Source organism: Ambystoma mexicanum, chromosome 9, assembly GCF_040938575.1.
Source record: "Ambystoma mexicanum isolate Mex_15411 chromosome 9, UKY_AmexF1_1, whole genome shotgun sequence".
NCBI classification, from domain to species: domain Eukaryota; kingdom Metazoa; phylum Chordata; class Amphibia; order Caudata; family Ambystomatidae; genus Ambystoma; species Ambystoma mexicanum.
Genome location: NC_090931.1, coordinates 1,534,923,768 through 1,534,949,278, shown reverse-complemented (window position 1 = coordinate 1,534,949,278; position 25,511 = coordinate 1,534,923,768). Strand labels below are relative to the sequence as shown.

General features: G+C 46.7%; 1 protein-coding gene across 3 annotated transcripts in view; it reads right to left on the bottom strand.

Annotated features, from left to right (window-relative positions):
• Positions 1-25,511, bottom strand: part of LOC138489461 (zinc finger protein 551-like) — a 184,399-nt gene that overhangs the window by 67,429 nt on the left and 91,459 nt on the right. For all 3 annotated transcript variants that reach the window (XM_069617182.1, XM_069617183.1, XM_069617184.1), the window contains one exon: positions 1,410-1,523. In XM_069617182.1, the coding sequence (XP_069473283.1) occupies positions 1,410-1,523 (114 nt within the window). The remainder of the gene's footprint in view (positions 1-1,409; positions 1,524-25,511) is intronic.

The window sequence follows — 25,511 nt, the reverse complement described above, 5'->3', positions numbered from 1 at the left end:
CCAATCTTCCACAATAGAGTTCTTGGCTTTACGGGCACCCATGGCAGTGGGACCATAGCCTGCTGGGGTCCGGGCATCCAATTTCTTCCATTTATTAAACATATCTTTCTTCATACCGTTAATAACAAGTCAGTAGCATTTGTCCCAGGGAAAACAGCAAGTTCTCCCTGACCAGTACAAAGGATTTCTTTATCAAGGAAGGACGGTACTCCACCATGACATACATAAAGGTCTTCCTTACCAGAGGCCAAGGTGGTTTCCATGGTTGCAGGAGGCCTCAAGGATCAGTGACCCTTCCTCCTGGACTGTGCTCCACATTCTAATCCCTGTGCCTTCTGGGGTACTGGAAGGGGTCAGGGACTCTCCCTCCTGGACTGGGCTCCACAGTCTACTCCTTTGCCTTCTGGAGCATTGGAAGGGGTCAGGGACTCTCCCTCCTGGACTGGGATCAACAGTCTACTTGCATGCCTTATGGGGTACTGGGAGGGATCAGAGACTTTCCCTCCTGGACTGGGCTCCACATTCTACGCATATGCCTTCTGGGGCATTCGAAGGGGTCAGGGACTCTCCGTCCTGACCTGAGCTCCACATTCTATTCCCATGTTTTAGGTGGTACTGGAAAGGGGTCAGGGACTCTCCCTCCTGTACTGGACTCCACATTCTAATCCTATGCCTTCTGGGGTACTGGAAGGGATCAGGGACTCTCCCTCCTGGACTGGACTCCACATTCTACTCTCATGCCTTCTGGGGGTATTGCAAGGGGTCAGCATATGCTCCTGAGGATGCCTCTTGCCATGGGTTTGTAACTCCCACTGTTCCCTCTTTTTTTCTGTTTGTCTGAAAGGGCCCCCTTTCCAAGTGAGACCCTACAGAGGGAGGGGGTCAATGACAGGGCCTAAAGTGGAGACTTGTTATTGTAGAATGAGTGTCTCGCCTGGATTGCTCAGTGCCAATGAGGCCTAACTTGATGACCATTATCAGTTGAGGTGAGGTGAAGTCAGTGTAGGGCATGAGGTAGCTGCTTTTTAATTGTAGGGTTTCCGAATCTTGGGTGTATAGTATAAGTGTTAAAACCTTTCAGATATGGCTGCCCTGTTTTCTGTGTGTCATGGCTCAGTATGGTTTGAAGGAAAGATGGTACTGTATGGTGGCTTAATGAATGGGATCTATGACAGGGGTACTTGCCATCACATCTCTACAAGGTATCTGTGTGCTCTGTCCTGACCATTTCAGAATAAGAGAATACAACCCAAAATTGCTATTATCCTGAGGCTTCCACCATTTTAACACAACGTGGTGGGAGTGTCCTATTCTACAAAAAAATCTTGGGAGTTTTTGGAGCTGGGGTAGAAATGTTTAAACATTTGAAAATCTGAAAAATGTAAATATCACACCACATTCTTCTTCACCTGCACTGGGAGGGTCATTGCTCTCTCTTCCTTCCATTGTCCAAGGACTTGTCGAGAGTATGTTTTCTTCTACTTTTATGATGAATAACTCGTCTCGTTCACTGATCCCATCACCTGTGATATAAGGACAAGAAGACATGATTTCCATCCACAGGAAATAACATCCATGGTTATTCCATAATACATCATTATGATCATACAATGGTAAAAAGGGTAAGACCAAAAGCAAAAACAATAACCTAGTCACATCATTCTGAACGTTCTTTAGAAAACTGCATTCTCCAAAATATGAATTATCCTTAAAAACGTACAAGCGCTAAAATCAATGTTGTATGTTGGCCACCATGCATCAGCTGACATATCCAGTCATCCGCGAGATGTCCCCAATCCTTGCAATAAGTCATAAACATATAGGTCTTTCATTTATCAGCTTCGGACATTCAATCAAAAGATGTAGGAGTGCTTCCAGACACACATTTAAATTACAAAACGCGACAATTCCTCTGAGCGAGTGGCCACTTGTATCTTGAATTTAGCACCTTCCTGTTCACCCACAACTTCAATCTAAATTTCATGAACAAACACCTTGTTTTTCAAACAAGGACTTTCTACATATATACTGGCAAGACATTCATCAACTTCTTTTTGTAGCCAAAATTTGCAAACACTTTGTATTTGGTGCACTGTTCTCTGGTTCAGGCCCAATCATACCAACAAAGCCGTATTTTTGCCGTATCCGGGGTCCTAACCAGCATCTCTGCTGAAACTCCTGCTAGATCCATTATTTTTAAAGAACTTAATTTCCAAGTTTCCAGCGATCGATCATACTGGTTAGTTAGGTCTGCAATATGTGTCAGTACTGATTTCGAGTGCTCCATTATACATTTCCTGTATAAACTCAAAACTTTCCAATTGACAATTATCTCGAGGAACAAAAGGCCAAACTCATACCTAATCAATTGCATCAGTAGGCTTTTGGCCAAAGCAAATACTTTTTCCGAAAATAGACCTTCTAGACAAGTCCACTCGATAGTATTAGAGAGAACAGATTCAGTACCGTATGTCAATGTTGGGACAGTTTTGTTTGTAGTAAACCAGCAGAGGATGGAGGATAGCTCAGGGGCAACATGCTCGCCTTGGAAACAAGATGACGGCGAGCAACACAAGTTTGTTTCCTGCGTCTGTGCTTAGAAACCTCAGGGTAATAAGCAAGTTATAAATAACCAATTACAATTACAGCAGTGGAAAACATGATATTTTCCATATTTTCTATGTATAATGAGCCGCATACATTATACAGCTTTTTTCCTTAACTCCGCTCTGTACGGAATCTCCAATGCCACATTATTAATACGGAGTCCCAAATATTTATAATCCATTACATGCATTAAAGGGATTTTTGTACATACCATTTATAATTGGAATACTTTACCATTCAGTTTCGTGTCATGTTTAATACAATGGATTCATCAACATAAATGCTCAAACCATTATCAGCCACATACTCCTCCAGGCTTCTCAGTTGCCTTTGTAGGCCCACTGGAGTCTGGTTCAGGAGGGCCAGATCAACTGCATAGAGCAACTAAGAAATAAGATGCTTGCCAAGTTTGGGTGGAAAAGCCGAGGATTTAGACAGCCAACGTCCTTAATAAAAAGATAAATAGGGGCAGTGCCAAAATACACCCGTTTAAAGCCCCTGTAGGTTGGTATGTTATTTGTTAAAAGACCCTGCTGGTTTAATCTAACTTGAATTGTTGTTTTAGTGTGCACTGCCTGTATCATTGTTAGGTAGAATTCTCTGTTTAGGCTGAATTTCCTAACCTAGTGAGTCCCCCAGCAGCTTTGCTGGATTTTTAGGGTTTATTTTTTTCTCCTGCCAAGAGTGAGACTCTTTTACCCTCACTCTTGGACATGATTTGAGTGTGTTTCTTTGAATCTATAAGTGTTTAATGGGCTATGGGGTCTTTTACTCCATAGGGTTTGATGTGTTTTTGTGATGTGTGTTACACAGCACCCTCAGTGCAGTGACACAGGGGTGTCTTAGTGACCCCCCAGTATAGACTCCATACCCTGGGACTGACTACTGTCTCCCAGGGCATGTAAAGTCACCATTGACTTTACTAGTGTTAAATTCTTAACAGAACCAGTACAAACCATCATAGTGTGGACGTACTGGAATTGCCCCAGGGTCTTTTAGTCGAGGGGGCACGTCTCCGTCTCCCCTGATCGAGTTTTGGCTGGTGGCAGTGGATACTACTTTTTATATTCAACCGCAAATATTTTCCTATGGGATTTCCCATTGTTTTAGGCTACTATCTTTAATTATTTACGGTAGCCTCGAACATACCGCCGGTTTATTTAATTAATATTAATTCTCTGGTTGGTATTTTTTGCCAAAACTTGATTCTAAAATGGCGTTTGTGTTCTCTTCTGTGACTCCAACCCAAGTCGAGCCCTTTGTTCCACTTTTTGGCGGGCTTCTCCACAGAAGCCCTCCAAAGTGGTGCCACTCTGTCTGGGGTACTTAGGAGGGGTGGAGGGGAATTTAGGCACCCTGGACTGAGTTGCCTAGGCAACTCAAGTCGCACTCCATCCTGATTGGCCCAAGTGGTGAGCCGGCCGGCTCACCACTTAGCATGTTTGAGTGACAGCTAGGCTGAGTGAATGGGGGTTTGCTGCATAAAAGCAGGGCTTTGGGGACTGGAACTTCAGAAGTCGCCACAGGACCTAAGAATCCGACAAGGGAGAAGCTGAGCCGACCTGCCACGACACCACCACCGGTGGAGCCCTGCTGGACCGCCTCACCACTTTTCCCAACGACAGAGGAGATCTCCCGCCGGAGAGTCTTCTTCCTTTGACTGGTGGGGATAACCAGTTTTCACCGTCTTTTCGTTTCCCGACGTACCTTGTGGCCGCCTTGCCAGTGCCAAGCACCCCGGCAACCGGGATACCACGTTTTACCACGACCGCGAAACCAAGGTACCACCTTTAACCGGAAAACTCTGCGGCTGGTTTCTTCCCTGGTAGTGCAACGACCTTCATCTTTCCTCCAAGTCGAGATCTTCTCTTCCCCTGGACGACGACGCAACTTGCACCCATTACCAGGAACAACTGCCACCGCTGGAGGATCCTTCCCACTTAAGGTACCGTGTCCCGCCTGGCTTCCCTTGCTACCGACTGTACGGTGTAGATTTAGCCCCCGGCTTTCGATCCTGGGTTAGCCTGGGACACCTTGGCTAAACTTTTCTAAGCCTCTCTAAACTCTTCTTGAACCCTCTGCAAGACTTTCTAAGCCTAGTGTAACTGTGATCTTGGGCGCATTTGTGCTCTGCTCCCTCTAAGAGTGGGCCCAGCCTTTGGACTTTGGCTCACCAGTGACTTTTTGCTCTCTGCCTTGCTAACAGTGTTCCCGGATCATAGAGTGGTGTACCTCTTCATATTCTGTCTTTTTCCCCCCCTTTCTCACAAACTTATTATAGTGCAATCTAGTTAAGCGCTCACCTCTGTATGAAAATAAGTGGTGTTTTACTGTGATTTATCAAATAGGGAAAAAGGGGTGTATATATTATAATAGTAACTGTGTTTAGAATATTTTTCAATAAGAGTGATGGAGTGTTTCAACTGTGTGTTTTTAAATAAATAATTATATACTTTGATACCAAAGCTCTGGTCAGTGTTTGCTTGTATTATTGTACCTGAGTGCATATTGTGTATACTTTGCATACTGCCTAACTCTTCTTGAGAGTAGTCTGACTGCTCAGCCATAGCTACCAGGTAAATCTGGGTGGTACAGACTGCTACCAAGTGGGTTTACTGCTAACACCTATAGTCCTAAATCTTTTGCAGCGTTCCCTAAGGGAACTGCACAGGTTTCTGCCTAACAATCATCAATCTAATATGATGTGGACAATGCCAACTTTCATTTTTGTAAATAACTTGATGCGGACTACGGAGTCAAATGTAAGTTTAAAATCTATAAGCGCCATATAAATAGGTTTCCCGGTCGTAAAAAGTCTCTTCTTGATTAAACCAAGTGTCAATAAAGTAACCGCTGTTCCCAGACCCGGGACAAAGCCTGTTTAATGCAAATCAAACTTGCCCCCTTACTTCATTCACAAGTTAAAATCCCTTAAACTCAAACGTCAAAATATTTTGCCCGTGACATCTAAAAGAGCTATAGGCCAATAATTCCGGACAAAATTTCTATCACCCTTTTTAAAAATGGGGATTCTTATTGATTTCCTCCAAGAATCTGGCACTGTTTTTGCTCTCAAAATCTGTGAAAATAAAATCAGCAGATTCTTAGCCCAGGCCTCAGGGCATAATTTAAGCATTTGATTTGTGAGGCCATCTGGGCCCGGTGCACAGGAAATACTTACATTCTTAATGAAGTTCATCAAGTCATCCAGGTTGAAGGTTAACTTCCATTCACATTCGTTTTCATGATCATCTATGGCACTTTGGGTTGAATTGCAAGGAAACAGGTTGAAAAAAAAATAGAATATTTTTCCAGGATAGGGTTCGCCTGTAGGGCCAGCTGGCAAAATCCACCAGCTGCCTTTAATAAACCCAGATAGCAGCAGTTTTATTGGCTATAGCTTACAACATTACTTCAGCGTTCTTTTGTATTAAATTAAATTTGTGTGCTCTTGCCCAATTCCTACATTTTAGCTTCAATTTTTTTATTTGGTATAGTCTTAATTTACTGTCTATTCGGCCCATGAATCCTCAATTGATTTCTTTTTCTTTTTGACCAGTTTACCCAGTTTTCATTTTAATCTATTTCTTCCTTGGTTAGTGGTCAGTGTCAGAGAGCAAACATTTATTGGACTCGTATGAATACAAGATTTCTATTTAACCCACAGCATATCAAGGTCACTATTGTGGTAGCATGATCAAATCTGACATGGACAAACACATTTTCAGACACAGATGTAATCTATAGTTGCAGTCTGGGCACCTCTTTACCAAATCTTTTAAGGGGGGGGGGACATCGCCCTTAATAGCCCCATTTAGCATAAGGAGATCTCTTCCTTTCATGTGGATTCTCCAAGAGTTAGAACGCACATCATTTGGACCTGCTGTGTCCATCAGAGCCGAGGGATTTAAATCCCAGCTCTGATCAATGCTAGGGTTCTTGGATCCTCTATTGCTAGATCCAACATTTGTTCCACCGCACATAAAAACATTCGGTGTTAATTGCAGCCGGATTCCAGTAAAGGTTCACTAACCCAAACGGATCATCAATTCCCCCAGCTTCCCATCCCCAATGAAGTTTAGAGAGTTGGAAAAAGGGGTTAGGAGATGCACATGGTTCTAATGAAAATCCCAACCCATTTTACAGGCTATAAGCAATGCTGATGAAGGTCTTCCATTGGCCCCCTTAATCCCCTTTATCAAATTTATAGCATAGCCATACCATACCAGTTTATGAAGCAACCAGGTCTCTTGGAGGAACACTATATATATCAATCAGAGGGTTATCCTTAGCTGTTAACAAATGCCTGCTCCCTCTGGTGTTCTATGAACCCATATTCCAACTTACCTGGTTTTGGTGTGGGATCAGCTAGGCTTCCTGTCTATGGCCCAGTACTCCTGGCACCCATGTCCAATCTTCCTATGATCCTTCATTACAATGATCATTGATGAACTCAATTTCTCCCTTCCAATTCAATTTTGCTAGACAGGTCACTTAAAGAGGCAAGAATTGCATTGGGCCTCATTACGACCCTGGCGGTAAGGGGTTAACGCCAGCGTTAGCTGCGCCGACCCCTTACCGCCAACTACGAGGTCCCTTAGCGCCATGGCGCTTTTAACACCTGCTTTTAGCAGGTGTTAAAATCCATGGCGCTAAGGGACCATGGAGTTAATTACGCCACCGTAATTTACGGTGGCGTAATTAACGCCTTCCCCACTCCCATTATGCCCTATGGGGCAAAAATGGGAATGGGGAAGGGTAAATGGGGATTGGGGACTTACCGCCCCGCCGACCTCGGAATGGGGCGGTAAGTCCGCCAACCACCATGGCGTAAACGTAGTTTACGCCATGGTGGTAAAGTCACGGCCCAGGCGGTAACTTACCGCCTGGGTCGTAATGAGGCCCATTGTGTTCCTGCCCACTGTATTGTCCTCTTCACAAATAAGTCCCCTTGACAACTGATGTTCATTGGAAACTTCCGATATTTTATATCCCCAGCAACGTAACTGGGCTTTGGCTGCCAAAAACAGATCCCTAATCAGTTTTGATGGTATATGCAGATGCACTCTCTCCAGATCACCGCCAATAATGCTTGGTGGTCAGTGGTCTGGAAGAATGCTAGATCTCATGCATCTGCCATCGATCCCAGTACATTTGATCTATTAAGCACCAGAATGTCATGTGGACAATCATGCTTTTCCAATAGGAGATGATGGGATAAGATTTTTTTATTTTTCAGTTTAATATTTGTGAGGGTAGGGGGTAACCTCAAAATTGGGTCCCTTGTATATCTTGTCTGCTTCTCAACCTGAAGAGGATGTTTCCATATACCCTCTTTTAAACTCATTGACTGAAAAGGAACAAGTTACTTACCTGTAACTATTGTTCTCCAGCATTCGTCCGGCATGGAGTCACATACTCATGAATAATCCCCATCGTCAGGCTGGGAATCCTCGGTAAAAGAAACAGCTTCATTTTCTCTTACAAACTGTATTTCTCCTTTAAACCAATCCCTGTCCTCTGGGCCATACTGCCCCCATCCAATGAAAGTTCCATCCCTAAGCTCCTCCTTGTTAGTGTTCAGAGCCAATCAACGAAATGACATTACTCACCAGCCGGCTCCCAAAGATTGATGGAGGATTTGTGGGGTGCAATAACCTGAACCGATCTAGGTCCAGGCCTCCTCAGTGAGGGTGACCTTTCCAGCGATACACCCCTCTGTCCCCCACAGACTCAACAAAACAGGGGGGCAAATCGCTTGAAAGAGCGAGAAACGCCAACCCCCCCCGTGATTCACCAGGCTGAAAAGAAAAACAGGCGTGATTTAGGGATAAGCAGAGGAACCATAAGTCTGGTAGAAACGTTGGCCACTAACCTTATGAGGAGGATAGCTTGTGAATAGGTTTCCCAGGAAGTAGTTACGATTTGCCTATTCCCCTCAGTAATGTCCCTACAAAAGAGAAATTAATTATAGCACCTCTTTATTACACTCAAAGGCTTTTCCGAGGTAAGGAGAGCAATACAAGCTCTACCTACTTGGGTTGAAGAAAACACTTTGCAGGGATGATGAGAAGCTGGTCAAGGGGCACACTTGGGGCGAGGTTCTATTCTTCTATCCAAAAGGAGAGCAACAACAAGGATGGAGGAAAGGTTAGCATGGAGCTGAACCGGAATGGCACGAGGGGCGCACTAGCAACGGGTTGGTGCACTAGGCTGCATAGCGTCCATGAAAGTTCTGTGTACATAAGAGTAGTCCCAGGTGGAAATGCACAACTGATGGAGGGAGGGGGGCAATGGGAGGGGTACAAAGGGGAAATAAGGACCCAAACTTGTTAACTAGTTCGTTTACGAGGAGATCCAAGGAGGAGGGACAAAATCGGTAAAGCAGCAGCAGACCCTAAAGCAAGCAGAGAGTTAGTCTACGACAAAATCGACACGGGCAGAATCAGCAGGCAAGCAGAAGTCCAGAAAAGCAGAACAGGATCGGAGTAACGGTAACCAGGAAGTAATAAGACGCCAACTTCAATCGGAAGCAAGTGTGTTTCGAATGGAGAGCGTCTTATGGGGAAGGCAGTAGGCGGGCCTTACACTGCAAGGTGACGCAGGGTCACATGACGAGTGACACGCAAGCCAGCCGGAATGGAATGCAGAGAGGCCTGGAGGCACCCGCATCCTAATCGCCATGGCAACTTCCATCAGCGTAGGATCGCAGAGGCCCGGAGGAGTGGGAAGCTTTGCTGCACAGAGGAGGTTACAGCGCGGGCACCAGCAGGCAAAGAAGCAAGTGCCACCTCTGTAGGCGTGAAACCTCCTCAGCAACAGAGAGGTGTGTATATTCTCCAGAGGCTCCCACGTCCTGACCTCTAGGTCGTAGCCCTTCCAGTCTACAAGGTAGCAAGGGACGCCCTCCTGCATCTTCAAGTCCAGTATCGCCTGCACCTCCTATTCCTCAGAGCCCTGTACGGTCACCAAGGCCAGGCGAACATGCAAACGGGTGGCCAGAGAAAAAGGTTGGAGAAGGGAAACGTGAAAAACAGGGTGCACCCACCAATGCGTGGGGAGGACTAGCCGTACAGCAACAGGGTTGATGAGGTTAGATATCTCGTAGCGGCCAACGAAACGAGGGAGAAGTGACTTCTTAAGATTCCTGGTAGATAACCGCATGTGCGTGCCCACCCGGTACGCTGGTGCAGGCGAGCGATGGGCATCGGCAAATCTTTTGGCGTGTGACCGAGCCCGTTCAAGGTGCGCCCCGATGTCTCTGCGCAAGGACACAAGATCACGAATGCAGGAGTGAGCTGTGGGATTGTCCAATGCAGTGGACGGGTCCAAAGGGAAAGTCCTAGGTTGCTGGTCATACATCGCATAGAATGGAGAGGACCCAGTCGAGTAATGGAGGGAGTTGTTATATGCCAATTCCGCCGTAAACAACACTGAAAGCCAGGTGTCCTGATACTGCAGACACAGACAACGAAGGTACTGCTCCAGTGTAGCGTTTAATCATTCTGTTGGCCCGTCGGTTTGAGGATGGTAGGCCGTGGAATACCTATCCTCGATGAGGAAAGCAGAACACAACGCACTCCAGAAATGAGAAGTGAACTGAGATCCCCTGTCAGAAACGATCACAGATGGCAGACCAAAAAGGCAGAATGTGTGTTTGAGGAAAAGAACAACCAAAACAGGAGCAGTCTGAAGGCCGTTGCAAGGGACGAATACTGCCATTTTAGGGAAGTAGTCGATTACTACCCAGATGGTATGGAGGTCATGTACAGGAGGAAGCTCTACGATAAAATCCATAGACAACATGTGCCATGGTTTATGTGGTATCGGAAGTGGACGCAGCAGATCCATTGGTTTGCTAGGTGTTGATTTGCATTGCGTGCAATCGGCACAAGAAGAGATGTAATCTACCAGGTCTTGCTTCATCGACGGCCACCAACACCAACGCTGCATTTTCTGTCTGCCTGGATGTGCAGTGATCACAGAGTCATTGCTCCACTGTATGGCTCGGGAAAGAGTCTCCTCAGTGGGCATATATATTCTCCCTTGAATGTAAGGTAGACTGTTGATCCAAATTCATCTCCTGGAGCTCTGCAGGTGCAAGTGCAGCCCAATCCTGGATCAGCTATTTAAGCACTGACTGCGGAGTACAACCACACATGACAGAAGGACAAGAGGAGGGGCCGTGGGTACCGTAGGAAGAGTACCATACAAACGGGGGGTGGGGGGGAAGCATCTGCTTTAGTATGCAGTTGTGCAGGACGGTAGGTAATAGAGAAGCTGAACTGGGAGAAAAAGGCGTGGCACTGCGCTTGTCTGGTGGTTATGCACTTCATGGCTTTGAAGGCCAAGAGATTACGATGATCGGAATACACAGTGACAATGTGTTTAGCAGCCAATAAGTGGTGCCTCCACTCAGCGAATGCATCTTTGACCGCCAGAAGCTTGCATTCAATGATGGTGTAGTTTTATTCATACTGTGCGAGTTTGCAGGAGTAATAGGCTACCAGATGGATTTCGCTACACAAAACAAGGTCAGGGTTAGGGTGCTGCAAGACCGGGGCAGAAGTGAAAGCCGACTTCAGGGCGTCAAACGCCATCTGCGCCTCTGTGTTCCAAGTAAAGATCCTCTTAGAACTGGCAAGTGCTGTCTAAGCGGTGGCAAACGAGGAGTACAAATGTATAAAACACTGATAGAAATTGGAAAAGCCAAGGAACGACTGCAATGACTTTGTAGAGGTAGGTAATGGCCAGTCAAGGATGGCATTAACTTTGGATTCATGCATCCGAACCCCTCGGTTGGTAAGGTCATAGCCCAAGAACTCAACCTCCGTAAAGTTAAACATGCATTTCTCCGCCTTAACATACAAGTGGTTTTCTCTCAGGCGCTGGAGGACGGAACAGACATGGGTAATGAGTATCATAGGACGGGGAATAGATAAATATATCATCAAGATAGACTATCGAATACTGGTCTATCAGGTCTCAGAATGTTGTTCATGAAGAACTGAAACGTAGCAGGAGCTCTGAAGAGGCCGAAAGGCATTACGATGTATTCGTACAGGTCATAACAGGTTTTGAAGGTTGTTTTCCACTCATCCCCGTCTCCGATACGCACCAAACTGTAAGCCCGCCGCAAATCCATTTTAGCAAAACGGTGGAAGAGCCCAGTCGGTCTAAGAGCATGGAAAGGAGTGGTAAGGGACATTGATTCTTCACTGTTATGGCATTGAGGGCTCAGTATTCAATAAACAGCCTTAAGGTCCCCCTCCTTCGGCGTGAACAACAGAGAGGCCTAGGGGAGACTTGGTGGGACGAATAAACCCAGTGAGAAGGGCCTTTTCAATATATTCCTTCCTTGACTGTGAGGGAGTAGACCTGGCTGGAAGGGATTTTAGAGCCTGAGAGAAGGTCAATTGGGCAATCATAGGGTCGGTGTGGCAGTAGTTCTTCTGCCTTGCCTTTATCGAAGACATCAGAGTAAGAGGCATATTCCTTGGGAATACCCGGTTTGGGTATAGAAGTAACTGATCCAACCAAGAGTGCTGTGACAAGGAGGGCCTTACACAGGGCGTCCTGAATGACTGAGATTGAAGACAGTGAATATTACAGAAGTCCGAGGGGAACTGCACTTCCTGTGTTGCCCAGTCAATAGAGGGCTTATGCCAGTACAACCCAAGGATCACTCGAAAGTGAGGCGGTGCAACAAGATCAAAAAGGTAATATCCTCTATATGCCCATCATCAATGTCCATCCGCAGTGCAATGGTCTGTTCGGTTACAAGACCAGAAACCAATGCCGTACCATCAAAAGCGTTGACCATTTCGGGTCTGGGTTTTGCAACCATCAAGATTCCAGACTCACAGGCGTACTGTAGATCCAAGTAGTTACCGAGGCACCAGAATCAATAATGGCCTGTTCTCGTAGCAAGCGGTCAGAAGACATTGAGAATGAGATAGATGGAGAACACGGGGTAAAGGTACCGTAATCGGGGAGTCCAAACAAGAACCACCCGGCGAAGGTACTCCTACTGCCAGGTTCTGGAGTTTCCATGCTTACGTGCAGGTCTCTTTGGGCAAGAACGTATGTAATGATCTGGGGAACCACAATACAAACAGAGGTTGTTTCTGCTGCGGGTTTCCCTCTCGGTAGGGATCAATGGACCACGGACAAGTCCTATTTGCATAGGCTCCGGATCCGAATATGAAGGCAGGGATGAGTCAAGGCGAGAGGATGTCCGAAGTGTTGGTTTCTATTCTCCTCTTCTCTTCGTACATCAATTTGCAGCACTATATCAAACAATTCCGGAAAGGTCACTGGTATCACAGAGACCTTGGCAAGCGTATCCTTTATAGAATATTGCTGCCTTCTTCTCCTCAGGCCAGTTTGTTTCGGCAGCTAATTGATTGAATCTGGCTAGGTACGCTAACAACGATGTACCTCCTTGTCGGAGATTCAAAAACTCCAAGTCAGTGGCCTATGTCTTAAACCGGGTGTCAAAAACCCTGTCCATGGCCATGATAAGGGCATCACAGTCATACAGTACGTAACTGTTGGACTCCAATAATGGGTTGGACCAAGCAGCCACAGTGCCCCCCAAGATGCGAAAGGACAAAGGCTGCTTTGGTGGTAGAGTCGGGGAAAGACGGCACAAGAAATGCACCTTACATTGATTTATGAAAGTGCGATAGGACTAGGGTAACCGGTAAACCTTTCAGGGGGTGCCAACGGGAATGTACAAGACATCAATACCAGTACTGGTTCCTGTCGTGGCAAGGGGTAAACGGGACCGGCTGGGTCTGTGTTGATTGCTGTAGTGAGTCGATACAGTGACGCGTGGCCTCGTGAGTAGAGGTCATATCGTTCCGTAAATCGGACACCAACTGCATAAGCGTATCAAGAGCGTCTGCTGCATCCATGTTAGGCTTCTGATTCTGTTAGTGTTCAGAGACAATCAACGAAACAGTACTCACCAGCTAGTTCTCCAAGATTGACAGAGAGGATTCGTAGGGTACAATAACCTGGACCGATCTAAGTCCAGGTCTCCTCAGTGAGGGTCACCTTTCCAGAGATACACCCCTCTGTCCACCCCCCCTAGATTCCTCACCAAGACAACAAAGCAGAGGGGCAAATCACTTGTAAGAGCAAGAAAGACAACAGCAACCCCTGGGATTCACCAGACAGAAAAGAAAAAAACAGGTACGATTTTGGGATAAGCAGAGGAACCAGTAAGTCTGGAAGAAATGTTTGGCCACTAACCTTTTACCTCTGGAACAGATGCACCTCAAGGGAACAGGTTGGGTAGCACTGCTTGGCCGACTCTGGACTCCTCCCTGGAATCCCTGTCGACGCAGTAGAACTTTGTGAAGGCGTGCATGAACCTCCACTTAGCAGCCCTGCAAATGTCCAGCAGGTCCACACCAGACAGGAACGCCGTTGTCGCAGAGATCACTCCGGTGGAGTGGGCTCTCGGTTCGCCACCGATGACGATGTGTGATGCAACAGGCGAGCCACCCTGAGATGGAGGATTTGGATATGGCCTTCCCATGATTCACAGGACCAAAGTTCATGAACAGTTGAAAAGTCTTCCCAAAACTCTTTGTGCGAGTCACATAGAACTTCAGGGCACAGGCAACGTCCAGCGAGTGCAAGGCCCTTTCAGCCGGTGACGAGGGCTTTGGTTTCAACCAAAGGCTCTTTGAGGTGGAATTCTAACAGGACCTTCGACATGAAAGAGGAGTGCGTCCGCAGCACCACCTTAGATTTGTGGAAAGTCAGATATGGCTGCTTGCAGGATAGGGCCTGGATTGCATAGCAGCGGTGATGGCCAGAAGGAAAGCAGTTTTCCATGAGAGGAACTTGAGGAACCTGATGCATAGGCTCGAAAGGCCCCCTCCCCCAATGAACCGCGTCAGCACCACGTTGAGTTCCCATGCCGGGGCAGGAACCTTCACCGGCGGGAAAGATCAAAACAGTCCTTTGAGGAACTTCCTGATGAGTCAATGAGACCAAAGTGAAGATCTTCCTGGGGATCTGGTGTAGCGGGAGATAGCTGTCAGATGTACTTTGATGGAGACATGCGCCAGTCTGGCCTTGTCCAAGGATAGCAAGTAAGGAAGAACCTGCAGGGGCGTGGTCCTCAGAGGGGTAATCTTCTGAGACCGGCACCACATTGCGAAATTCTTCCATTTGTGACCGTTGCACTTCAAAGTCGACGACGCCCTGGCAAGGACCTCCCTACAGTTCGTGGGCAACTCATATCTCCAGACTCAGGAGACAAGCCCTCAGGTTCAGTGATCCTGGGTCGTGGTGAAGGATTGCATCTCCTTCTCTGGTGAGAAGATCCGGAACCACCGCCAGCTTGCCCAGAGGCAATGCTGACAGTCTGGGACGATCCGGATAGCAAATCTGCCTCGGCCACGTCAATTCGATGAGTATCATCCTGTATCGGCACTGTGAGTGTATTGACGACTCCTAGCAGGAGGCAACAGAGGAAACGCGTACAGAAACAGGCCTTCACACGGGAAGGAGAACGCGTCCCCCAGGCTCCTGGTTGGTAGAATATGCTGGCAAACTTCTGGCATTTGGAGTTCACAGCTCTCGCAAACAGGTCTATCGGGGACCTGCCATACTTGACAATGTGGTCCACCTGGTCCTGCCGAAGTTCACACTCGTAGCAGGAGCGCAATTCCCTGCCGAGGGAGTCTGCAATGGTGTTCTTGACTCCCACTAGGTGAAGAGGAACAACCCCTGTCCAATGGCCCAGTGCTTCATGCTCTGCGCCTCTTTGGAGAGCACTGGGGAATCGAGTGCCCCCCCCTGCTTCCTGATGTAGAACATCGTGGTGGCGTTGTCCGTGATGATCCTCACCACATTGCTCTTCAGAGACGGAAGAATGACTTGAGGCCCAGAACACTGCCCGTAGCTCCAGGATATTTATATGGAGATCCTTCTCCTCCGACAGCCACAGGCCTTTGGCATGCGGACGTCCATTGTGGGCTCCCCAGCCCACTAGGGAAGCGTCCATGGTGACCATTTCCTGGTATAGGCGTTCTGAAACCCTGTGGCCCGGCCGATGTTGGGGCAAACGCCCCACCGCTGTATTGCCCGATGAACTCCTCGCCGAGCGGGATCTTGTCTGCGAAGCTTCCAGAAACCTGTATCCAGCGAGCGTCCAGGAACTCCTGAAAAGGTTGCATCAGTAACCTGCAGAGCTGAATAAGGTAGATGCAAGACATGTCAAGCAGTGATGTGATGGCTCGCACTGTGGCGGTCCTTCATTGACAACCGGTGTTGCACTGTCCCCTGAATGGCTGCTACTATCTCCACAGAGGTCGATGCTAGGCAGGAGACCGTGTTGAGTCTGGTACCCAGCGACACCGCGTTCTGTGATGGCATTAGGCAGGATTACGGATGATTGATGGAATACACCAGATCTACCAGCAGCTGGACAGTCATCTCCGTCTGACCGACGGATAACTCTTGCGAGCTGGCACGGATCAGCCAGTCGTCGAGGTATGGGTACACATGTATCCCCATAGACGCAGATGGGCCGCCACAGGTGCCAGTCACTTCGTGAACACCCTGGGGGCAGTCTTCAAGCCAAAAGGAAGGGCTTCAAACTGGTAGTGCTGTCCCTGCACTACGAAGCGTAGACATTTTCGGTGGTTCTTGTGAATAGGGACGTGGAAGTAGGCATCCTCCAGGTCCAGCAATGTCAAGAAGTCTCCTTTTTCTAGTTGGCTGAGCACGTGCTGCAACGTGACCATCCTGAATCTTTGGGACTGGAGGTACTTGTTCACACGACGCTGGTCCAGGATGGGCCTCCAGCCCTCCCCCCCCCCCCCCATCTTCTTTTTGACGAAAACGCATCTGGAATAGACTGGAGCCCTGGAGTCGTTGGGGAACCAGCTCCATCGCGCCTTTTCATAGCATTGCCCATCGTGCACTTTTTCCCCTCCCACTCGCCCATGCACTTGCGCATTCTCAATGTCACTGGGCCTAGTAAGATTGTTGTTTTGTTCTGCCCTGTTCCCCTCCCTTGCCTCGTCGCCCTCTGAAACACTTGTGTACGAGCACGATAGAAATAAAATATCAAATCAAACCTCCTACAAGAGGGAGGAGCTGCTCCTGCCGGGCCACCAGAGTGATCTGCAGACACCTGTGCTGAAACTCCAGGGTATGTCCTTGGGGGGGGGGGGGGAAGAGCACCCAGAACCCATCGTTGGTGGTGATCTTTTCCGTGGGTGCCCAAACAAGGCCAAGCACTGCCAGTCCGTTTTCATCAAGGACGCCGTGCATGCAGGTGCCGCGATGGACAGGGCGCGATCGACATCCCCATCCGCCTCAATTTCCAGCCAGCGATCAAGCTCCTCCTCGAAAAGGAAATTGTCCAACCCGGCTAAGCTGCGGGAGAAGCCCGAAAAGGCAGTTTGTACGTGAAAGTGAAAATGTTTTTCTTTTACCAAGGATTCCCAGCCTGACTGGGAATATTCATGTGCATGTGAATCCATGCCAGACCCCATGCTGGACAATTCCCATTTGTTTTAGTCTGTTCCCACTCGCGATTTCCTCCCTGTTGATCTCTTCCCCTAGTGCCTCTGGTTCTATCAATCCGAGGTTGTTTCTATTCCAGAGTTAAGAAGGAAAGGGATGAATGGGCAGAGTTGTTATTTTGAAGATGTTCCTTCTGGTTCCAAATCTTGACTGATTTACTAGCAATACATTAGGTTCGCATTCATGGTGACTAGTGGAAATAACCATCTCTTGAATCTTCCACTGAATAGGTTGTTAAATTCATCAAGTTATTTTCTCCGAAATGGGAGGAAAATCACTAAGTCCTCCCCCATCGTTTGATGAGACTCCCCTCTAATGTCAAGGTCAATTTTTCTTCTGGCCCTTTACCTTTTTTCACTTTTGGAGTCTGACCCCTCCCCCCCCCTTACTCCACAAACTATGCGGGGTGGGGGAGAGCTAATGTTCTTAGAAATGTCTGTGATCCTTCTGTAGGTGGTCTGGATTGAAGCCTTGCATTTTTAGATTTTTTTACTTGTGAACTTTTTTTCCCCACCTTTTTAAATATAGTAAAACCCTAATCAGAATCTATATGGGATAGCCACTCTTCATCAATTACCGGTAAGTCATGGACTGATGTAATAAGCTCTAGGGGATAATCACCCTGAAGAATTTGAGTCCCCTCCCTAGGTGAACCTGCCGTATCACAAGGGTCATTTAAATCAGTAGATAACCTTTGGTCCTTAATTGTAATGACCTCTGGTTCAGAGGGTTCCGAGTCAGGTGAGTTTTGTTATTTTTACTAGTGACAGTTGAACCAAGGACAGTTTTGCTATAAAGTTATTTAATAACTTTGTTTGATCTGTATATTTATAATATGGAGTCTCATATAAAACTTGCTCAGTGTTCGGAAGCTCATTCATTGCCGCGGGAGTTACTTCTAGCATCAGAGTCGCACTGCCGCTTGGCCAAACGAACATCTCTGTGTAGGGTATACAAAGAAAATGAATGAGGTCGCTGATAAGTCCAACCATTCTCAATACAGATTCGGAGAGCCTGAGAGACCTATTCCCCGCACATCAGAATTTATCAAGAGGCCAGGATTCGGTTGCGATACATTTTCTGCATTTGTAACTGGAAGTGAAAAACACTTATAATCAGGACTGTTGGGTGGAGACAAGAAATCCACGGATTCTGGGGCCAACAAAGCCGCTTCATTGGTCTGAATCTCTTATTGCGGCTCGCTGCACCATTAGATCTTCAGTTTGCTCAAAATGAACTTGAGCCGCACTTGGAGACAAATTAAGTGTTCTCATGGAGTCTGCCAAATCATCTTTTTCCGACTACCTTGTTTTTTAATTGTCAAAGGCTTGTCAAGAGAATCATTTCGTTCCAGCTGTGTATGGTCTACCAATTCTCCTTCTACTCTTAAAGCTCCATTTAAACATTCAACATCCGGCATATCTTCAAAAGAGATCAGCTGGGTTGATGTGTCAACCAAAATGTGGCTAACGTCCAAGGTTAATATATAGGGGGAATTAGTACTTGTTTTGGCGGCTAAAGGTTTCAAAAAGTCCCAGATATCTGCAGTGTGAGCCACTGCTGGGGCAATGGTGCACCCAACTTAGTTCTCACTGCAGCCTCCATATTTAGTTTCGCTTTATACTGCAATTTTTCTAGCGACACCAACCCATCTTGTAATAATACTGGAGGCATTTTGGACTTTAAGGTGCACGCATATGATATTATTAATATGGAAACATACCAATCCAATCTAAACACTTGCAAATAAAATTAAAAAACAAGAAACAAATAAATTTTGAACATTATTCCCAGGTAATATTCCCAATAATAAAATTCTTGTTAAAAAAAAAAAACAAAAAAAAAACAAAAAAAAAAAAAGGAGGATAAAATGGCTTCCACTTGCTATTCACTAAAATGATGGCTGCTATACCATAAAATATAAAATGTATACCAAATATATAAAGTATTTGACACATAGACTCAAAATAAAGGAATGATTAAGGAGAGACGCTGACAAAATATTCTAAATACAGCATCTCACAGCCTTAAGAAAATCATGTGTATTAAATGAATGAACAAATCATCAGTGCGCCAAAATATGAATCACTCTACACCTTAACCATGATAGAGTGTCCTTTAAAGTTCATCAGAAGGAAAACAGTATAACGGCTCTGAAGGGCTTCCAGTTGGCAATAGTCAGCTCAAAGGGACACAGCCACAGATAACAGTTGCAATATCTTAGTGGACCAGAACACTGCACCACCCCCACACCTACCCCATCCCACGGGCCACCCCAAACCATGCCCAACAGAGTGAGCTATGAAAATAAGGCCGCCCAACCAACTGACAGCATAGCACCACACCCAACCTGCACCAAAAAAACTCAGACAAAAAAAACAAGCGTCACCACAGCCGGGCCACTCACAATTAGGGAACTAGGGCCACCATAACTTGTCCACCCACCCATGACTAGGGCTGCCCGCCAGAGCACCTTCCCCACTATATCTAGAATTCCTGCTGCACACATTTTTGGGAACCAACAGGACAGCAGGTCCTCACCCAAAGGCCCCGACTAACCTGGACAAACAACCAGACGCACACTAGGTACAACCACCCACCTGCCACCACCACCCGCAGGGAAGTCAGCCCTGACCTAGAGAAGAGGCAAGATGGGCCAGCGGACCACAGCCAAGAACGTCGGTAGATACCATTAAGCGGTACACAAAGAGTCAGACCAGATGCTCCACCAAACCGATCAACTTACTAACCCATCTACCCTTCCTGCTCCTCTAAAATTGCCAATGCCACTAGACTAGACTATAGGCTAGTCACAATACACAAACATACCAAGAATCAAGTGAATGTTCACACCCTACTATCTCTCCGAGATTCTGGAAGCACAACTAGAGGGAACTCCCGGCACATAGTCATAAATCCATCAACTCCACAAATAAACATCTACACAATAGATGGTCATGGACCAACAGCCATCCGCGACTCTGGACCCTTATGGATACAACCAATCAGTGCGCACAACCACAATCCACCCCAACATCACATGACACATCCGTGGCACTGAGTCTTACCCATATGGTTACAACAGACAGGGCCTCCCGAACCAACGCCCACATGCAATGCAATGCTCACAGACGCCAGTTCCGAACCTATCCTCACTAACAATCCCAGTCCTCCTCTCTTGCAGAGTCACATGAGTGCCTGGAGACTGGCCTTGGGTGGTAGCAGTGCAGAGTATAAATAAACCCAACATCCCCTTCCCCACCGTTCTTTGTCAGCTCCCCTCATTGTCACAAAGCAGAACTGGATCAATGTTTGTAAAGTGATCGGTACAAAGTGTAGGTAGAACAGTGTAGAAGAGCATGGAGGATGATTGCTGAGTGTGCAAGGTGTACTGGTTGGTGTGAGAAAGTGGTACTTTGGTTTGAGTGTGCATGCAAGGTGTGTAAGTGAAAGTAATAGAGTAAGGAGTCAATCAGAAGGGGACTGGAAGAGTGAAAGGAGAGTTACTCTGGGAGAAGGTGAGAGTGGAGAGTAGTGGTAGGGTGCAGAGGGGAGAGGAGTAGTAGTGGGGAGATTAGTAGAGAGAGTGGGTGGAGGTAGGCAGTAGGGAGGAATATATCTGAGGGATGGAATAGGGAGTGTGAGGGAGAGACGAGAGATGGTGGGTGAGTAGTAGTGGAAGGTATGATTGGAGGGTGGAGGTAGGCAGTACAGAGGGATATATCGAGGGATAGAATAGGTAGTGTGAGGGAGAGATGGTGGGTGGAGTAGTCATGGGGTGAGTAGTAGAGGGTACGATTGGAGGGTGGAGGTAGGCAGTACAGAGGGATATATTGGAGGGATAGAATAGCGAGTGTGAGAGAGGATAGATGGTTGGTGGAGTAGAAGTGGGAAGAGCAGAAGAGGGTTTGATTGGAGGGTGGAGGTAGGCAATAGAGAGGAATACATTGGAGGGATAGAATAGTGAGTGTGAGGGAGAGAGGATAGAAGGTTGGTGGAGTAGAAGTGGGAAGAGCAGAAGAGGGTTTGATTGGAGGGTGGAGGTAGGCAATAGAGAGGAATACATTGGAGGGATAGAATAGCGAGTGTGAGGGAGAGAGGATAGATGGTTGGTGGAGTAGAAGTGGGAAGAGCAGAAGAGGGTTTGATTGGAGGGTGGAGGTAGGCAATAGAGGAATACATTGGAGGGATAGAATAGTGAGTGTGAGGGAGAGAGGATAGATGTGGGTGGAGTAGAAGTGGGAAGAGCAGTAGAGGGTACGATTGGAGGGTGGAGGTGGGCAGTAGAGAGGACTATATCAGAAGGATAGAATAGGCAGTGTGAGGGAGAGAAGGTGGGTGGAGTAGTAGGAAGGAGAACAGGAGCAGGAAAGGGAGAGACAGACATTTGGAGAGGAATACCAGGGCGCGGGAGTATCTGAAAAGCACCAATCCTTAGGTTACACTACAATGGTTCAGGTACTACCTAGATTAATCGGAGAGGGAGTAGAGAGAGAAACCGCTTGCCTTTAGGACATCATTACAAGGTAGAGAGAACCTTTCGATGGTAGGGGTTACAGATCTCTAGATTGAAGCCTGGGGTTGGGGGTGCATGGGCTGAGGAAGGCACAGCCCTTAGTTCAAGGTTTTTATTTTCAGCAGTCCCCTCTTAAGTACGCACCCCCATTTCTCATGCGTTTTCTACACCCTGACTCGGCTCAGACCCTATTCTTATTTTGAAGAACACCTGGCTCTGTCCCCACATACATCATGCCACTGCAGTTCCACTTGGCATGAAAAATACATTAGACCACTGAGAGTTCATGTATTCATCTACACATTGTTATGTCAAGACCCTGGAGGCAGCACACACATGTTGCTTTCTCACACCGTGGTAAAGCACACAGTGCGATTATAGGGTGCAAGACACAGCTCCCAAGAGAGGGGAAGAAAGAAACAGTGATACACACATGACCCCACAGTGGTACAATAAAGCACGCTTACAGGTCTACACAGTGACAAACATGCCACAGATCATGAGTGACATAGATGAGGAAGTATGACCCACATTTTAACCTGAACTTTAGTTCAGAACGGCTCCTACAGTGGCCCAATGAAATATTCTATCAATCTAAATCATTTAAAAAGGGAAGTTTCAGGCTGTGGCAATATTACATGTGACAGGAAGGCATGTTGACCTATGGCACACACAATGCTCCCTGGATGTAAAAGATGCTTTTTTTTTATTTCTTATTTGTGCATTGGTTCAATAATATGAACCTTTAGCAATACCAAAATACATAAACAGGAAATAAAAGAAGCCACATACTAAATACATTTCATGGTATCATTAAAATGACAATATTAATAGCATGTTAACACTAGTGTATATTATAATAAAACTACCGCCAAGCTAATAGAAATGTTAGCTGTTGAATACATTACTTTGTGGGAGCTCTTGTTAAGCTTTCCCAATGCTAATCCATCAGAGTGAAGGATCCACATGAGAGCAAAGATGTTGTGCCTTCAGCCACATCACACAGTTGATGCCCACCTGAGCAGAAACAAGGGTGTGCACTCGCTGTTGGTACTGTATTCAGAGTGGACTCGTCTGCCAGGTGGTTATTGGGTGTTGTTCGCTCTCAGTGGAGTGGCACTCACATTGTTGTCAAAGACAAAAATGCAAAGTAGAACAGATCTAGTGACACACAAACACGTAAGGTACAAATAAACGGCAGTCACACACAGAAAAGGACACAGCCAATGCCAGACACACGCCTCTATGATAGGTACATACACAGACGCAAACAGGCACCGTCACAGATGCATGCAGGAACCACACACAGTGATGCACAAGCACATACACAGAGCCACAATCATGCACACTGGGACGAAGACGTGTAGTGGCAGGCACACACATGGTCGGTGACAGGCACATCACAGGCAGTGTGATAGGCATAGGGTGAACCAAAGTAATAAGTACACACTAATATTAACACACAGGGAATGACACACAATCTTCTGCAAGATCAGAAGAATGAATATGACCATCAAATTACAGAAAAATTAATGCTATTCAGGATGGGTTCTTCCCACTTCTAAGCACTATAAGTAGGTTTTAATACTACCAATATTAATGGTAATCATTTTATAAAAATAGGATAGATAAAAGGCTGATTCATTCCTTTTAGCATTAGAAGCTCTGGCTATTAGCACCCTTGGCTATGTTATGAGCCGATGTGGCACCCACAGTCTAAGAAATAATCTGACCGCGAGAAATTCCTGCAGCTGGAATCAGAAATCACAACTAATGCACAGAGCTTCTGAAGCAAGAGCTCCATCCCTGGCACTCTTGCTCGCTGCACACCAGCCTGTGCCTGAATATTCCTGCATTTCTTTTCTCTTTCACATTTGCCCTTCACCAATAAGACTTGAACAGCTCCTGCCCTGCTTATGGCATAAGAAGCATGCAGTGCTAGTGGGGATGGATGTTCGATAGAATGCTGAGCTTGGTGGGGTTTTGCATAGTTTCCAGGACACTGCGATGCCTCTTCCTGGCTCAGCTGAGCTGCCGGTTCCCAGTGTTAAGGGAGAGCATTCTGTGTGGGCAGCTCCTATCCCCTGGAAGATCCTTTGAAGAAGCGCATATGGTGAGTAATACATTAATTTACTGGGGCCTATAGAAGAGATGATCTGAAGAATTCTCTTTTTTATGAACTTGATGGCAGCAAAACGGCTCGCTACTAAAAAGCACGGACGCTGGAATCCAAAATCTCAGAAACGGGCCAGGCATTAACCATGAGGACATGGCCAGTAACAGGCGACCAGCTTCGGGTCTTACGGTGAAAACAGCATCTCCGTCTGGCAAAATAAGACTGGTTTACAGATGAAAAAAAGAACATCCAGGCGAGAAGAGCACAGAAATGAAAAAACAGATTTCATAGGCGAGGGGCTGAGCTCTCCACTTATAAAGATGGGGATATTGTACTGATGACCTCTAGAAATAAAGGTACAGTAACAGGGTGATCAAGATGGGATGCCTGTCCACACAATGAGGGTAAAACACAGACTGCATTTCTTTTCACTTTTAGGATTTTGGCTGATTTGGGTTTACTTGTGTAACCGTCAGGGGGAGTGGTGGTACTCTATTGCGCGGTCATCCCTTGGGTCCTAGCCACCAGAGCTGCACCTGTGGCATGTCTGAACTCTTGAACTTGCCTACTGAAAGGGATCAGGAGCTGGCAATTAGAAGAAATGTTGCACAGTCCATATTTATCACAAAGCAGGAATATAAACTAGGGTCATTTTACAAGCTGTCAAATTGGAAAGGAACATTTATTCTTCATAAAAATAAATCAATCAAGAGCCGTAGTGTGAAGTGACTGAGTCAAGCATCGGTCCAGACTCAGGCTCTTCCTCAAACAACTTTACTCAGAGAGGGTTTGTAAAGGGTAACCCAAAGCTAATCACTTTGAGACACCTGCTCACTTTTCTCCACCACCTCTACCCCTCTTCCCCCCCCCCCGCGACATTGTCTTGCTTTGCCACCACTAACCCCGATGACATTCTTGACCTTCTCCTTAGGGATAACCCTCCATGTGCCCCCATAGCCCTCTATCCACAACACAGTGAAACTCTCAGCTCCTAATGTTGCTCCATATCTTACTTCCCCCTCTTAACTCCTCTCGGGACGATGCCACTTTTGCATCATCCTACAAGTCGGCTACTGTCGTCCCTATCCTCAAGAAACCTGGCATGGATCCTGACTGTCCTGTCGACTTCCGTCCCATCTTTCTTCTACGTCACTATTCCAAAATCATAGTGTGAGATTTTCAACGGACTCACCGAGTTTCCCGACACACACAACCTCCGAGATCCTCTGCAATCTGGCTTCCGACCTCTGCACTCCTCTATGTCAGCAACGGCATCTCTTCTGCTCGTCATGCGAACCGTTCACCTATTCTTTTTCTTCCCGACCTCGCTGCTGCCCGCAATTCCATCCACCATTCTGACCTTCTCTCAACGCCATCTCACCAAGGCATCATGGACAAGACCCTCGCTTTGCTTCTTATCTCCCCTCCAGACACTTCAAGGTGTCCTGAACAGCCTTACTTCCCCACTTACCCCCTTACTGTTGGTGTTCCCCAAGGGTCAGCCCTAGATCTACTTCTCTTCACTCTCTATACCTCTGCACTTGGCACCTTGATCTCCTCCCCTGGCTTCTCCAAGCAACTCTGTGCTGATGTCACCAAGATCTTCTCCGTTACCTCCTTATCTGACAAGCTACAGTCAAAAATGATGAACTGTCTCTCTGCCATCAAATACTGGATGGCATCTCCCTCATTCATGCTCAACTCCACTAAGAGTGA